Source organism: Candoia aspera, chromosome 3 (assembly GCF_035149785.1).
Source record: "Candoia aspera isolate rCanAsp1 chromosome 3, rCanAsp1.hap2, whole genome shotgun sequence".
NCBI lineage: Eukaryota > Metazoa > Chordata > Lepidosauria > Squamata > Boidae > Candoia > Candoia aspera.
Genome location: NC_086155.1, coordinates 45121161 through 45138691, shown reverse-complemented (window position 1 = coordinate 45138691; position 17531 = coordinate 45121161). Strand labels below are relative to the sequence as shown.

At 48.0% G+C, this 17531-nt stretch overlaps 1 protein-coding gene across 1 annotated transcript in view; it reads left to right on the top strand.

Moving 5' to 3' along the window:
- Positions 1 to 17531, top strand: part of TMCC2 (transmembrane and coiled-coil domain family 2) — a 105222-nt gene that overhangs the window by 24030 nt on the left and 63661 nt on the right. The window contains exon 3 of the mRNA XM_063297514.1: positions 10982 to 11488. Within this exon, the coding sequence (XP_063153584.1) occupies positions 10982 to 11488 (507 nt within the window). The remainder of the gene's footprint in view (positions 1 to 10981; positions 11489 to 17531) is intronic.

Genomic DNA, 17531 nt, shown 5'->3' with positions numbered 1-17531 from the left:
TTACTGCCTCGTGGGCCCGGGGCAGGGGGGGTGAGTCCCGGGGGGTGGAGGTCCACCCAAGTCGCGGGCTTGGGGGGGCCCTTTCCCTTGGGGCACGGTAGGCGGGGGGGGCGCGGGGGAGGGGTTATGCAGGTGACGGTTTGCTAGCCTTGGTTTTGGCTTGTCGGGGTATGCCCGGTGAAAAGCCCGGGTCAGGTCAGGCGCGTTAACATTGTGCGCCGCCACCCATTCCGGGTGGGGGAAGTGTTTCCACCTGACCAAATAGTGTAAAGTCCCCCGTTGCCTGTGAGAGTCGAGTATGTCCCTTACGTCAAAGTGATGTTGCCCGTCGATCATCACCGGTGAGGGCAGTGGCGTGCTTGGGTGCCATCGAGAGGTGGTTGCCGGTTTCAGGAGGCTGGTGTGGAACACCGGGTGGAGTCTCCGTAGGTTGTGTGGCAGGTCCAAGCATATTGCCACCGGGTTCACCATCTGCGTGACTCGGAACGGCCCGATGTACTTAGGCCCCAGTTTTTTCGAGGGTTGGGGCGACTTTAGGAATTTGGTGGATAGGTAGACCATATCCCCCGCTTGGAACGTCGGTTGTTGGCGCCGGTGCTTGTCGGCCTGCTCTTTGTAGGCCACCTGTGCATCCTTCAGCGCTGCCGTGATTATTGGCCACGATTCCGCAATCTTCCGTCCCCAGTCGCTAGCGTCCACCTGGGGTTCCGGGGGTTGTGGTAGCTCTGGTATGGGGACGAAGTCGCGCCCCGAGACTACCTCGAACGGAGTTTTCCCCGTGCTCGTGTGGACGGCGTTGTTGTATGCGACTTCGGCGAACGGGAGCAGTTCGGCCCAGTCGTCTTGATGATAGTTGGTGTATGAGCGTATGAATTGCTCTAGGGTGGCATTAAGGACCTCTGTGGCTCCGTCCGTCTGGGGGTGCCAGGCAGTGGATAGGGCCTGTTGGGTCCCCGTCAGCTTTAGAAAGGCCCGCTAGAACTTAGAAGTGAACTGTGTGCCCCTGTCGGTCACCACACGTGCGGGACATCCGTGTAACCTGTACACGTGGATGAGGAAGAGTTTGGCTAGTTGTTGTGCGGACGGGACCGACGTGCAGGGGATGAAGTGGGCCTGTTTCGAGAAATAATCCTTCACCACCCAAATGGCCATTTTCTTCTGGCTGGGTGGGAGGTCCACTATAAAATCCATAGAGATTTCCTCCCATGGGCGGGAGGGTTCTGCCACCTGTTGTAAAAGCCCCGCGGGTTTGCCTGGTGCCCGTTTGGCCCTAGCGCACGTTGGGCAGGACGCTACGTATGCTTTCACGTCTCGTCTTAGCGCGGGCCACCAGAATTGACGCCTTGTTAGGTGTAGGGTCTTAAGGAACCCAAAGTGTCCCGCTTGCTTGGTGTCGTGTGATCTATGCAAGATCGCTTGGCGTTGCGCGTCCGGGACATAGATTCTGCCTTCCCCCCATGCCAGGTCCTGTGCCATTGTTACCTTGTCGGGGTTTGCCAGGAACCAGGGGTCGGTTTTGAGGGCGGCGGCGAGGTCCGTGCGTATCCCCCCTGGTAGTTGCGGTTGGCGTCGTCTGGGCACAGGTTGTCCCGCCGTCGGTTGCGCCGTAGGGTCGAGCTGCCTCCGAGCGCCGCTTCGGGTGGTCACGGCCATCCCCAGTTGCGAGGCGGATAGGACTGTCCAAATGGTGTCTGGGGCAGGCTCTTCGTCTTGGGGCAGTCGGGAGAGGGCGTCGGCCAGGAAGTTCTTTTTACCCGGCATGAACTTCAGCTGGAAGTTGAAGCGGCTGAAGAATTGGGCCCATCGGACCTGTTTTGGGCTGAGGCGTCTGGGCGTTCGGAGGGCCTCGAGGTTCCGGTGGTCGGTCCAGACCTCGAATGGTTGGGTGGCTCCCTCGAGTAGGTGTCGCCATGTTTCTAGCGCCGATTTTACCGCGAAGGCTTCTTTCTCCCAGACGTGCCATCGCCTTTCTGTCTCGGAAAATTTCCTCGACAGGTAGGCGCATGGTTTCAGGAGTCCCGTGGGGTCCTTTTGGAGTAGGATGGCCCCCAGGGAGAAGTCTGAGGCGTCGGCTTGGACCACGAACGGCCATTCTGGGTCCGGGTGCGCGAGGATTGGCTCCATGGTGAACAGCGCTTTCAGCTTGTTGAATGCGGTCTGGCACGCGGGAGTCCAATTCAATACTGTGCCCGGGTTCTTGGCGCATCGGGTGTCCCCCACCCCTTTGGTTTTGAGGAGGTCCGTTAGGGGGAGGGCTATCTCTGCGAACCCCCGGGCGAATGACCTGTAAAAATTCGCGAAGCCGAGGAAGCTCTGGAGTTGGCGTCTGTTGCGGGGGCGTTCCCAGTTCAGCACCGCCTCGACTTTTGCGGGGTCCATTTCTATGCCGTCTCCGGAGATTCGGTACCCCAGGTAGTCTAGGCGCGCTTTATGGAATTCGCACTTTGTAGGTTTGGCATAGAGCTGCGCCCTTCTGAGCTTGTCGAGGACTTGCCTGACTAGGGTCACATGTTCCTTGTGCGTTTTAGTGTAGATAAGGACGTTGTCTATGTAGACAAGGACCCCTTTGAACAGGTGTTCATGCAGTACCTCATTGATGAGCTGCATAAACACCCCAGGGCCCCCCGCGAGTCCGAACGGCAGCACTTTGTACTGGAAGGCGCCTAGGGGGCAGTTGAACGCAGTCTTCCATTCGTCCCCTTCCCTGATTCGGATGCGGTATTACGCCTCGCGAAGGTCCATTTTGGAGAAGACTTTGCCCGTGGACAGGTGGGCGAGCATGTCTTTCACCAGGGGTAAGGGGTATTTGTTGGACAGGGAAGCCGCGTTTAGGCCCCGGTAGTCGGTGCAGAGCCGTAGGGTGCCGTCTTTCTTCTCCCGGAATAAGACGGGGGCTCCGACCGGTGAGCATGCTGGCTCTATGAATCCCCTCTCTAGGTTTTTATCGATGAACTCCCGGAGGGTTGCCATCTCCTTCGGGGTCATCGAGTAGATCTTCGGTCTAGGTAAGGGGACGTCAGGCAGCAGGTCGATCCGGCAGTCCGTCTTGCGGTGGGGGGGTAGTTGGTCAGCTTCTGCCTCTCCGAAGACCTCGGAGAAGTCGGCGTATTGTTCCGGTAGGTCTGCTGTGGTAGCGGCGTTGTCCTGTGTAGTCGCCTCTGCTCGTCCCACAGTGGGGTTGGTTCTGCCCGCCGGAACTGGTGCCCGATACTCGCCGTCGCCAAATGTGAAGGTGCGGGTCTCCCAGTCGATGCGCGGGTTGTTTGTCGCGAGCCATGGCATTCCCAGGACTGCAATGGGCCGTCCGATGTGGGTGACGACGAACGATGTGCGTTCGGTGTGAGTGCCCATTTGTAGGGTGACCGGCTCGGTTTGCATCGTAGCCGGTTTCCCTCCCGCTGTAGAGCCGTCCAGCTGGTGGAATGCCAACGGCGTGGGGAGGGGGAAGCAGCGGAGGTCGAGTTTGGCGACTAAGTCGGGGTGGATGAGGTTTTTTGAGCACCCCGAGTCCGCTAGTGCCGCGGCCGTGGTGGCTCTGTTGCCGGCAGAGAGTTTAATTGCCGCCATTATCACGGAGCTTTCGCCGTTCCGTCGAGGTGGTCCGCGCTGCTGTCCCACCGCCTGCCTCGCAACGCGTTTCAGGGCAGGCGGGGAGCGTTTCCCGCCGGCTGGTCTGGGTCTACGTTGTCCTCTTCCCCCCAGTAGGCGCCCCAGCCTTCCTCTGGTGTCGCTGTGGCTCTGGTCATTCGGCGGTGAGGGGGCGGCGGCGGGTTAGGTGGTTTGGGGCTAGTTTTCGGGGTGGGTTTAGGCGCACTGGTCGGCAGTCGGTTGGCGAAGCAATCTGCCGTCTTGTGCCCTAGTTTTCCACACCTCCCGCAGGGCTCCCGATTAAATTTCTTCTTTGGGTATGTGGGGCCGGCCGTCCCCACGTGTGGTGCGGGTACCTTTTTGCAGGTGTAGTTCGTGTCTTCCGTAGTTGTCATGAGGAAGGTGCGATGTGCGTGTTCTGCTTTCCCCGCGAGGTAGATCCACCCGTGTAGAGTTTCTGGGTCGTCGCGGTAGAGGGCCCATTGAAGTACGTCGCGGTTGAGCCCCCTTTTGAACATTTCCAGCAGGGTGGTCTCGGACCAGTCGTTGACCTTCCCCGCGAGGGCTTTGAACTCGAGGGCGTAGTCTGGGACAGTGCGTGTGCCCTGTTTAAGTCTTTGGAGTGCGCTTTTCGCCCTCACTTTGGCTAGTGGGTCCTCGAAGTAGCTTTTCATCTCATTGATGAAGGCGGGGAAGTTGGCGAGGGCGGGGGAGCTGGACTCGTACAGTTGGACGTACCAGTCCGCCGCCCGGTCTTGTAGTTTGATTGCCACGGCAGCGATCTTGTCCGCTTCGGAGTCGTAGGAGTGTCCGTGCCTCCCCATGAACTCCCTGGCGTTCGTGATAAAGAACGACAGTTTCGCGGGGTTCCCATCAAAGAAGATGGGGAAGTCCTTTGGGGCCCGGGCGTTTTGTGCGCCCCTTCCTCTCGCTTCCCGGCCTGTGTTGTCGTCCGCCTGGGCCGTCTGTTGACCTTCATCTGGCCCGTGGGGGTTCGGCGCTTCGCTCGGGGTGTGGACCTGTGCGGGGACGTCGTTGGGCGGCGCGGGGGGCATGAGCGACTGAAGCATGGTCCGGAGCTCCTTCAGTTGGGTCTCCATGGCCGCGAGTCTAGCTCGTGCGTCCTCGTCCACGATCCGCACCGCCGCTGGGGCCGGTTCCGTCGGTGTGTCGGCGGGGGTGGGTTGCCGGTGGGGTTCAGTCTCTCTCGGCCGTTGGTCCGCTTCCTCCGCCGTCTGCTGGGTTGCTCCATCGTCCTCCTCCGTGCTTACCGCCATTGGGCTGTCGTTCCACGCCCGTTGCTGGGGTGCGATGTGGGGCGCGGGGTTCTCCGCTGGTCTCGGAAGGTATGTTGCTCCCTCCCGTGGTCGGGTTGCCTCCGTCGCCATCTCCCCTTGGGGTTGGAGCTGAGGCTCGGGTTGGGTCGGGTGGGCGTCCATGGCTCCGGGAGTCCACGGTGCCTCTGGCCTCGGTCGGTCCTCCTCTGCTTCTTGCCGTGTGGCTCGCCCTCCTTGTCCGCGTCGCGCCGGCCTCATCTTCCTGGTCTTCTCGCCGTCTACTCCTCCCGCGGCTCGTTGTCGTCCGGTGGGGCTCGGCGAGGCTGAGTTTATGACTCTCAGCTTTATGTCATGCGCTGCCTACCTCCGAGTAATACTCAGACGCTGATTCTGTGAAACAGGCTCTGATTTATTCGCAGTGTAGGTACAGTATAGGAAAAAAGCTGAGAGTGACAGGAGCGCGCCGGTGCGGGGTTTAAATACCCCGCGCCGGTCAGCGCCCCCTCACTCGCGGTTACGTCACCCCCCCTTTGTCCAACATGTTGTCCTGCCGGTAGGTGAGGGGTTGCGAGGCCCCGCTGGCGTTCCGGGATCGCCCATCATCGGTTTCCCTATTCCTCCGGTGATTGCTGTCAGCTGGGCGATCTCCGTTGCGTTAGCGCTAACAGCTTGGGTGTGCCTCGCGATCCGTTTAGCCATTGTCTCTTGTCCTTCAGTCTTTGTAAGTTGATGGCTACTTATCTTGAGCCCCTTCCCCTGTTTCCTTGTTATTGTCATGTGTGCCATTGCGCTGATGTCTTCAGCTCAACGACACTCATGACACTTCCTATTCCATCAGACTGAAAGTTCTGTGTAAATAGAAAACACTGATGGAAGAAATAAATAGCATTTTGTCTCCCATAATTTGTATCTTTTAGGCTGTTGCCTGAATGCTTATTACTTATTATTATCATCATCAAATAATAATAATAATCTGAACTTTTATTCCAAACTTCTGCATCTCATTTCTAAGCATCCACTTTAGCACAGGGATGCCAACAGTGGTGTATACATTGCAGCTCAAGTTGATTCGTTTCTGGGAAGTACAGCATAGCAAACATCTTCCAAATTGTTTGCTAGGATGCCTCCTTACTGATGAAGGAAAGTATGATTGAACAGAGGTTTCTATAATATGTTCTTTCAATGTCGTATTGTGGAGTTGTATCTGGATCTGCATATACCCACATTAAGTACTTCTTTTTGTTGTTGGTGGCAGGAGAATTAACAGCATCAAGAATTGATACTGTACCAGTTATATGACTTGATATCTGGCTATAAGAACTTTGGATGTGGTTTAATTCTTGTTCTGGTCTTACAATTGTCAGAGACTGCGTGGTACCTACTATACTTTCTACTTCGGCTTTGACCCTATTAACTTATGTTCCATTCATCCTCTAGTGCTTGTGAAGTTTGCTCTGCATGTTACTGAATCACTTCAAGGCAGCTGTGATTTTGCAAGGAAACATTTGTCTCTCACTTGACATTTGATGTGATAAACCGGGATGGCTATTCTTAAACCATCAGAGGGACCTTAAGTCCTTTGAACTGTTTGCTAATACAGATTCATTAATGTAATTAGAAAAGAGGGATGATGGAGGATTGTTATCGATATATTGTTTAGATCAGATTTTCATAAAATGGTTTTTGGTTTCTATTAAACTGTCATATCAGGTTTTCAAGAGAGCAGACCATTGTTGAGCTTGTTAGGTAATGACTTCATTTGCAGACACAGCCAGAAGTATTGGTACCCCTCCACTTTTTCCCAGAGAATCCCAATTTGCCATAAATTAAGTACAGAAGTAAATGGCATCTACCATTCTTTATTACATGTCCATAGAACAGACACTTCATTTTTGATATATGACTTAACATATTCTTGTATGATTTAACTTATTCTTGCAATAAAACAAATGAAAATGGCAACTTATTTCATAGCAAATTGGGATTCTTTGGAAAAAAGTGGAGGGGCCCCAATACTTTTGGCCACTCTTTATTCAAGCTCAGTGAAACTTATTTTGAAGAATAGCAGCAATCAAACTCGCTCTATATATATTATTCCCAAAGGACCCAGCTATTTGCTGACACATTACTATATCATCAAGTAGCCAGGTCCTTTGGAAAATTGTATGTATAGAGTTTGATTCTTCAAAGGATCTGATTATATATTAGAACAATGTCTCATAATTTACATTGACTAAATCCTTTCTTTTTATCTATGTAGAACATTTAATCTATGACTATGTTGCCAGTAATAGTTGATTACTAAACTTGTAATCTAATTTGTCTGCATGGCCCACCCATGCTCTGAAAGTATCATAGATACAGGCAACATGAAGTCAAATGTGCTGCTTAAAGAAGCAAAGAATTTTGAGAATTAAGGATAGAAGGGTGTGTTCCCAAAGCAGGATCTACCATATATTTCTTTCCTGTGGATAATTGGGTAATTGATCATGTGCTGCAAGCAGAGAGCAACGATAAACAAGGCAAATCACACCAAAAGGTTTGTGAAAAAGATATTTCCAACTGGCACAAGTATCAGAGGGAAAAATTATTGTCTTTAATATGATGAATACTTTGAAATGATTTCAACTGATTTTTTAAAATCCATTCAATTGTGTCTGATTCTCAGAGATTGCCTAGACAAGTCCCTGCAGTTTTCTTGGCAAGATTTTCAGAAGTGGCTTGCCATTGCCTCCTTCCTAGGGCTGAGAGAGAACAACTGGCCCAAGGTCACCCAGCTGGCTTTGTGCCCAAGTCAGGACTCACAGTCTCCCAGTTTCTAGTCTGAGGCCTTAACACTACACCAAACTGACTCCCTCAGTTGATATAATAAGTTGCCGTTAGACAATCATTCTGATGGTGGTCACAATTAGTTGGTTAATTTAATATAGGCAGCCTCTAGTTCCTATTTGAGTGGGAAAAAAATTGTGTTTTTTTCTGCCCAGGTGGTTACCCAATGGTAAGGCCATAGGTATTTCCCACTTATAATAGTAGCATAGAAAAGGCCATATGGAACAAGATTATTCGGAAGGGGGACAAAGATAAAAATAATCTTCTTCTCAACAACCTGGGCTTGAGGAAAATCACAATAGTCTGGCAATACCTTTTCAGACTAACAAATTTTATTAAAAGGCATAAACTTTCATGAATTACAGCTCATAGTACCAGATCGTCAAAGGTTCATCCCAAACCAAAAGACTGCCAATCCTTATTTATATCATAAAGTGTGGTAGAATTAATATCTTTCTTTTGGCTTCTAGCTTTTAGTCAGTCCTCAAAATAGTTATCTAAGGATCTTGAAGCAAATTCCATCTGCACATTTTTCCATAATGTAATTTGATATATATAGCTTTTAGGTGTGAGTATCAAACATTCAGAGCCTAAGTTGTAAGTATCTGAGATTTCAGTGGATCTCCCAAGTTGTGCAAAAAACCCAATCAGCTATAACCAAGGGTTTTGTTTTTTGTTTTGGTGCCCTTGAGTCAGCCTTGACTGCTGGCAACCTCATGACAGGCCTAGGCAGTTTTGGGGGCAACATTGCAGAAGTAGTTTGCCATTGCCTTCTTCCAGAATGTTTTTCAACTTTCCAGCCTAGGGCTGAGAAATAGTGATTGACCCAAAGTCACCCAGCTGGCTTCCATGTCTAAGGAAGGACTAGAACTTGGGTTTCCCCACTCCTAATCCAGCAGTTTAACCACTACACCAAACTGGCTTAAAATCCGTATATCCCTGAAAAAAGCAAAATCTGTTTCTCCAGGAAGCCGTAATCTCTTGTCCTTCATTTATGAATAGGGTCTTATTTTTTTCCTTTTGGTCTTTTTATTTATACGATGCATCTCAGTTAGGCTTACCTTCAAATATCTGTAACCTTAGCTGGCCTTGTGGTTTGGCAAAAGCAGCCGAGCACGCTGCCCTTCTTTAGAATAACTTCTCCCTTAGGCTTTTGAAGCTGTGGCTTTGGCAACAGCCAGTGCCAATGGAGACTGGTAAACAGAGAGAAATAGAGTTAATACATGTAACTGACTGACCAGGCTTTGGGGCCCCCTATCTAATTAAATCATATAAAAAGGGCAAGAAGAAATATTGCATTTGGAAATACTGTTAAGATTTAACAGTTACAAAGCAAAAGTGACCACAATACTGATGCCACTCAAATTACACTTTAGACTGTGGATTCTATGAGCTGCTTTTATATTTAGAATATCCAACCACGGATATTCCTTACAGTACCATGCTTCAAGTGATACATAGCAATGAGGAATAACTGTCATGATTTAGCATCTTTGCCAGCACATAAGAAATGTATCTTTAGAAGGAACCGTATACCAATCTGAAAGAACAAATGACAGTGTATTGATCAAAATGTAAATATAGGGGAGGCAGGATGATTTGCAAGAATAGGTATGGAGCGAAATAGTGAATGGTGCCGGTATAAACTAAATTCAGCTATATTTTCTTTCCTTTTTGTTATATCTAATTTCTTTGGCTCATTATTTCTTTTCTGTTCTTTACATAACCTTGCTTATCCTAAAAGGAAATAGCATGATGAGTATGAGTAGGTAGGCAAGCTATATTATGACAGTATGGTATTCATACTGGTAATATAAAAGGTATTCAATTAGCTGCAGCTCTTCTAGTTATATGATTTTTACTTCCTCTTGCCCCTTTACCCCCAAGCATTCATCTTTTCCCTCCTCAGAGTTTTGCTACTGTCAGCCCTATAAGGTAGGCCAGACAACAGACACTGCATGAGCCTAAAATTACAATTATTAGAATGGCTATAGTAACAGACCCTTGCAAGTCCAGATGGGCTTCCCTTCCTCTCTCTTTTATCTTCATGTGAATTGGGGGTAGTGGGGGTGCACTGCCTGAGGCATTTTCATAAATCTCTTTCTTAGTATGGGCTCAAGCCGTGTTTATTTGATTGTTGCCTTGGTAATGGATCTTCTTTCTCTCCATCAAGGCCTGCCCCTATACGCTCTACTTCTACCTCCTCAGCACAAGTGCTCTGACTATTGCTGATGTCAGCTCTTCAAGGTAAACCATACTAGAAAAGAGACTACACAGGAAGAGTAGAACTAGACTTTATAGGCTATAATAAATAGTTAAAGCAATGGTGTTCCCCGTAGTAACATATGGCTGCGAGAGCTGGACCATAAGGAAGGTTGAGAGAAGGAAGATAGATGCTTTGGAAGTGTGGTGTTGGAGGAAAATTCTGAGAGTGCCTTGGACTGCAAGAAGGTCAAACCAGTCCATCCTCCAGGAAATAAAGCCAGACTGCTCACTTGAGGGAATGATATTAAAGCCAAAACTGAAATACTTTGGCCACATAATGAGAAGACAGGACACCCTGGAGAAGATGCTGATGCTAGGGAGAGTGGAGGGCAAAAGGAAGAGGGGCCGACCAAGGGCAAGGTGGATGGATGATATTCTAGAGGTGACGGACTCGTCCCTGGGGGAGCTGGGGGTGTTGACGACCGACAGGAAGCTCTGGCGTGAGCTGGTCCATGAAGTCACGAAGAGTCGGAAGTGACTAAACGAATAAACAACAACATAATAACAGAATCTTGCAAGTCTGTCCATGTCTTCCCTCCCTCCCTCCGATATCTGAGGGAGTCAGGTAAGGGACTAGTCTGAGTCTCTTTGTAACACTCTCCCACTCTCTGGACTTAATGCATGTTTTTTTCTGCACTTGGTGTTTTCCTGCTAGCCTCTTGATTCCTTCTCCATGGTTATTTCCCTAGCTCTGTACAGTGGCTGAGCTTGGCTGTCTTTGGAAGGGGGAACAGCATTTCATGTACTGCAGATAGGGCAGCTCAGGCATTCATTAGAGTGATGAGGTAGCATAGTGTCCAGGCTCTTGGTCATGATATGTACTTCATAATGATGAAATCCAGACTTGAGAAGAATGACACCAGTCGGTAACAATAGACAATTGCAAAATTCTGATTTGGGGTGGGGTGGGCAAGGTAGGGTTTTTTTTCATACTGTTATATATCATCTGTGTTTTGCAACAAATCCTGTGTAGCTCCTGCTATAACTGTCTTTCTAATATTTTGTCTCCTTTTCTTGAACAGAAGATACAACAGCTGTCTGAGGGTTCTATGTTTGGTCATGGACTCAAACATCTTTTCCATAGTCGCAGACGATCCCGAGAACGGGAGCATCAGAATTCCCAGGAGTCATCCCAGCAACACCATGGCATGTCTGATCATGACTCCCCTGATGAAAAAGAACGCTCTCCCGAGATGCACCGTGTCTCCTATGCTGTGTCTCTCCATGATCTCCCAGCTCGACCCACTGCCTTCAACAGGGTGTTGCAGCAGATCCGCTCCCGTCCTTCCATCAAGAGAGGAACCAGTTTGCACAGTGGCAGTCGCCGAGCCAAGAGTAGCTCTTTAGAACCACAGAAAAGCAGTCCACACCTTGTGCGCAGGGCCCCCCAGGACAGCAGCCTGACAGCAATCCTGCATCAACATCAAGGCCGGCCAAGATCCTCATCTACTACAGACGCTGCTATCTTAATGGCTGAAAGTGGGAATGTTTACCTTCTGACAGAAGAGTCAGAATGCCTCAGTGACAAGGTAAGACAAAACAGTCGTGGCTTTGCTAAAGTTTAGAAAAATGAGAGAAACTGTTTTGACATTGCTCAATTCTACATCGCTTCTGGCTTTATCATTGGTAGGAAGACTGTGTCCTAGAGTCCAATTTCATGGGACAGCTAACTAATGGTAAGAGTGTATGTATAGATACAGTTGATATGTGTACATAGGTATTTGGTACTGGGGCTTTGGCACTTTACTTTTTTCTCAAGAAAAAGAGAAATATATCATTTAGCAAAAATCATACATCTATTCAATGTTTTGAGAAAACATTAAATATGTTTCTTGTTTCAACTGAATTATACAGGAAGTAGAGGTCTTCTCCCCATCCTCAATGTACAAACCAAAAGTTAGGCTAAGCTAACATTTTTCCATCTAAAAGTGCTTAAATGACTGCACTTCTTTACAGATTTAGGAAATAGTGTTCTCACTCTGAACTGTATTCATTTGTCTTTATAGCTAACTCGGGTTAGATAACTATTCATCATGTATTTCCCAATTGGCAAGGGTTACTCTGATGACTATTTCCAGGGGAAAATGAGTGGAGCAAAAACAGTTGAAGTTACAACACTGGAACACGTAACTGAGTCCTGGAACACCTTAAGGACTAAATTACTTTATAGACTTTCAGGGATTACACTTTACTTCATCAAAATTTAGAGTATTGTTCTGGGAAAACAATATTATAGTTACGCACAGTCAGTGGTGGAGGAAAGTTTGCCTTTTCTATTTTCTGACCCTTTAAAAGCATTGTTTCCAGTCAATTATCAATATGGGTGTACATGTTACATAGTGCTTTATTTTTTAAAAATGGCATAATTCTTATACCAATATCATTTGCACTGAATACTGTTAATTCTGCAACTGCAGAATTCACTTAACTGTTGAATGGTTCTAAATTCTTGTGATACATAATCTGGTCTCAACACACAGACCACAAAAAATCCCTTTTTTGTGGTCTGTGTTTTTAAAAGTCTGTATAAACGTAAGTGGAGAAGAAATTGCGTGTCTAGTACTTCTGGTATGGAGGAGCTAAGTTTGGTGTGCAGGTTCAGGAGTGAAAATCTAAAAAATTTCAACTTAATGGGGCACTACATACCACATCTTGGCTTATCACACAAAAACTTGGCAAGGTTGGAACTGGTACGTACTGGGGGTGGGAAGCCACTAGGAAATCCCAGGGCTGTAGGCTAGACTGGGACGTAAAACAGAAGAAGAATCCCAGATGTTGATAGCAAACCACCTCTGCATTGTTGCCAAGAAAACAGCATGGAATGTCCATATAGTCACCAGGAGTCAAGTTTGACTAAAAGGAGAATTTACATTTTTTTTACCTCTAATGGGAACAAATATAGTCCTCTTTTTATCAGTATTGAATAAAACTGCACACGATCCTTGCTTAGAAACTGCCTAGTTCAGTGATGGTGAACCTTTTGGGCTCAGCATGTCAAAAATTCAGAAAATGCCTAACTTGACTCACCCGCCCCCACTAAACAACAAAGAATAAGCTTTGCGTGAGGCCAACAAAAGCACGTCCCTTCACTCAAAGGTGCCCCTTCGCACCAAGGCACACCCCTTTGAGGAATTTGCAAGCAGCTTCTTCAGGAACTGGCTTTGTGTGAAGGTATTATTATTTATTTATCTATCTATCTATCTATCTATCTATCTATCTATCTATCTATCTATCTATCTATCTATCTATCTATCTATCAAATTTGTCACCGCCCATCTCCTCCGACCAGAGGGACTCTGGGCGGTTTACAGCACAGAATAAATATACAATAAAAACTAAAATAAATACATGGTAAAATTCCAATAAAACCCCATTAAAACCAAAACAATTTCCTAACTACCCCAGCTCGTAAAATCCAGATGGCTATTGTAAGGAATGCCTAAGACTAAATAAAAGACTCAGACTCTAAAGCAAGTTTAAGCTCTGGCTTTTATTTAGAATAGAATGCACACCAGTAGAAAGCTGAGAGTGAGGGAAGCACGCCAAAAGTTGAATTAAATAGTCTCGCGCCAAACAGCGCTCCACCCCCACACTCCCCAGGTGGGCCCCACGAGTTCCGCGGGGTGACAGGCCATCAAGACTTGATAGGTGAGAGGTCGTCCAGCCCCATTCACCTCAGGCATTGCCCCGTTTATCTTTCTGCGGCGTAATGGTCCATTACCGGGCGATTAGGCTTTGGTATTCCTCGAAAGTGCCCTGACGCGCCCTTCTGAACTTTGCCCTGATCCTTTCCTCGACAATGGTGTTAATGGTCGATTACCGGGCAATGAGAGCTTGTAGATCTCCTAAACCCATTACCTTCTTTGTCCGGTTTATTGCCCATCCCTCTCCAGTCATTGACAAGCCTCCGCGCTTTGTCATGCGAGCTGTTGTGATGTCGCAAACATCGCAACAGCGATCATGACAGCTATGATCTCTTCAACCATCATGTAGGAGGGGCACTTCAAGGCACCAGCCAACCCCAAGTATGTCGATTCTCCTCCCTGCCCCATGCCCGGTGGCAGAGCCAGGTCTTCAACTTCCTCCGGAAGGCTAAAAGTGATGGGGCTAATCTTACCTCCGGGGGCAAGATGTTCCAAAGGGCAGGCGCTACTGCTGAGAAGGCCCTCCTCCTGGACCCCACCAGATGGAATTCTCTTATTGACGGGGTCCACAGCATGCCCTCTCTGCATGAGCGGGTGGGACGGGCTGATGATACGGGGAAGAGGAGGTCCCTCAGGTAACCCGGTCCCATGCCATGTAGGGCTTTAAAGGTGATAACCAACACCTTGAATTGGACCCGGAAGCAAACTGGTATCCAATGCAGCTCACGTAGCAAAGGTGTTATGTGCGCCCTTCTAGGGGCGCCAAAAATAGCCCGTGCAGTCGCATTCTGGACCAGCTGAAGCTTCCAGATACTCTTCAAGGGTAGCCCCATGTAGAGCGCATTGCAGTCGTCCATATGGGAGATAACAAGGGCATGAGTTACTGTCTGAAGGGCTTCCCGATCCAGGAAAGGGCGCAACTGGTGCACAACACGAAGCTGTGCAAAGGCCCTTCCAGCCACGGCTGCCACCTGCTCTTCCAGCAGGAGCTGTGAGTTCATGAGGACCCCCAGGTTACACACCGGGTCTGTCTGGGGCAGTGCAACCCCATCCAGAACTAAAGATGGCAAAGTCCCAGATACAGAGGAACCCTTAACCCACAGCCACTCCGTCTTACCAGGGTTCAGCCGAAGCCTGTTGTTCCCCATCCAGACCCCTACAGCCCCCAGGCACCGAGAGAGGGCAGTCACAGCATCACTTAGCTCACCCGGGATGGAGATATACAATTGAGTATCATCGGCATACTGATGATACCTCATCCCGTGGTGACGGATGATCTCGCCCAGTGGTTTCATGTAGATGTTAAATAGGAGAGGAGAGAGGACCGAGCCCTGCGGCACCCTACAAAGGAGAGATCGAGGGTCAGATCTCTCCTCACCTATCACCACCGACTGGGACTGGCCCTGGAGGAAGGAGGTGAACCAGCGCAAAACTACGCCGCCCACCCCCAACTCCCTGAGCCAATCCAAAAGGATACCATGGTCAATGGTACTGAAAGCCGCTGAGAGGTCAAGAAGAGCAAGGATGGATGCACTACCCCCATCCCGCTCCCACCAGAGATCATCCATAAGTGCAACCAATGCCATTTCTGTCCCATATCCTGGCCTGAAACCTGACTGAAAGGGGTCTAGATAATCCGTTTCCTCCAGAATCCTCTGGAGTTGTAATGTCATCACTTTCTCAACCACTTTCCCCAAAAAGGGGAGGTGGGAGACTGGACGGAAATTATCCAGTACAGTAGGGTCCAACAATGGTTTCTTGAGGAGGGGTTGTACCAGCGCCTCCTTAAAGGCAGCTGGAAACAGCCCCTCCCTCAAGGATGTATTAACCATCACCTGGACCCAACCACATGTCACCTCCCGAGCTGCTTTCACCAGCCAGGAGGGACATGGATATAATTGGCAAGTGGTGGCATTTACTGTCTGGAGGATCCTGTCCACTTCCTCGGGTCCAACAGGATCAAACTGTTCCCAGATAACATGGTAAGTACGATCCCTTGGTATCTCCACAGACCCTGCCTCACGCTTGGAGTCTAGCGTAGAGCGGATCCAAGCAATTTTGTCTTGCAGATGCTCCGAAAACTCCTCTGCACGGCCCTGTAGGTGGGTCACTGCACCCACTTTCCCCAAAAGGGATTGAGTAATTTTAAATAGGGCCGTTGGGCGGCATTCTGCAGATGCAATAAGAGCGGAGAAGTATTGGCGCTTCACCGCTTTTATCGCCACCAGGTAGGCCTTAATAGCGGCTCTAACCAGTGTTTGGTCGGATTCGGTCTTTGTCTTCCTCCAGCGGTGCTCTAGACGTCTCTCAGTCCTCTTCAAAACCCTCAGCTCCTCCGTGAACCACGGGTAGCATTGAGTATGATGAGGCAAGAGAGGTCGCACATTGTGGCATGTTACCTTTGACACGCGTGTTATAGTTTCACCATCACTGGCCTAGTCCAAATGTGCTGGTGCTCAGGTTCCTGGGTACCGGCCACAGAATCAACTGAGAACTTTAAAGGGGTAAATCTGTCAAAGCTGAGCCATCAGACCAAGCTATACAAATCACCTTTGCAAAATCCTTTTGCTGAAATAGCACTCAGGAGAATTAAATGGCAATTACCAATGCTTGTGATTTGAATTTTAATACTGGGTAAGTGACCTATCCTTTTAGAGCAGATACTTTCTTTCTGATAGCTAGAAGATGCTACAGCATATCTCTGGGTGAAAGGTACCAAGTATGCTTATGGATATTTTGAATAAGAGGATTTGGGGAAATTTGCAAGGAGTTTTGCAAATCCTTTTTTTAAATAATTTTTTTATTAAAAGTTTCACAAAGCACATAAAAAGTAACACAAACTAATAAAGAGTAGAAGTAGGAAAAAGAAAGAAAGAAGCTTCCAATTTCCTTTGCAGCAAATATAAGTACAATTACGAAGTTATCTCTTACTCGATGACTACAGAAAAGCTCACTTTTTCTATTACCCAGTTTTTTTTTCCCTAATCAAAACCACAAATCATAGGTGCATTTTTTTCTGTTTCATGCAAAAAGTCTATAAGGGTTTTCCAGTCAACCATAAATGTAGATATTGTTTTTTGGAGCTTTGCAAATCCTAATTAAGGATTTTTATGGCTGCTAATTCCTTCCTGGTAGGAGAAAAATGTATTTCCTGGTTTTACTGGGATCAGCAAGATCAGACAGTTCTGTACTATTTTCCCAGTAACTTCTTGCTGTTCTGTCACTGCTCTTATTGTAAGAAAGGCTTTCAATCAAGAAACCACAGCACAGCAACTAGAAATGGATGTCATGGGTACAGCTGCTTCCTTTAGGAGAGGAGTTTGAACTTTTCTCAGCAACTCATCTTTAAATTTAATTATTTTGACCCTCTTGTCTGATGAAGAGTTCTAAAAAACTCAGAACAACCGTTGTAAAACTTCAGTTGGCCTAGGTAAGGTGTTATTTCTGTAGATCCAATAGAAGAGAAGGTATGTAGTTCAGGGTTGAACTGTGGAGTCCTTGGTGCTCTGTGAGCTTGGTTGTCTGCTTGCAGACGTTTCATTACCCAGTTAGGTAATACCATCAGTGCCTGTAGATACAGAATCATAATTCTGTAGATTTTAGATATATTTTCCTCATGGCAGGCACTACTACTATTGTCCTTCTGTTTTTTCTGTACTGCATTAACATTAACGTGGCTGTTGCCTTTGGATTTATCTGTGTTTTTATAAGCTTGTAGACTAGCCAGTGATTCCAACTTCTTAGAAAGCCTTCCCTCATATTCTTTATTGATGCACCAAATTCAGCAGAAAAGGCAGTCATTACCTGTCACCCTTCTCAGCAAATGAAATTCCCTAAGAAGTTATCTTAGCTTGCTCTAGCTATTCCTCCTGAAGTTGAGTGCAGATAAATTAGTATTGTTAGTATTAGTATGGGAATATTCCACAAA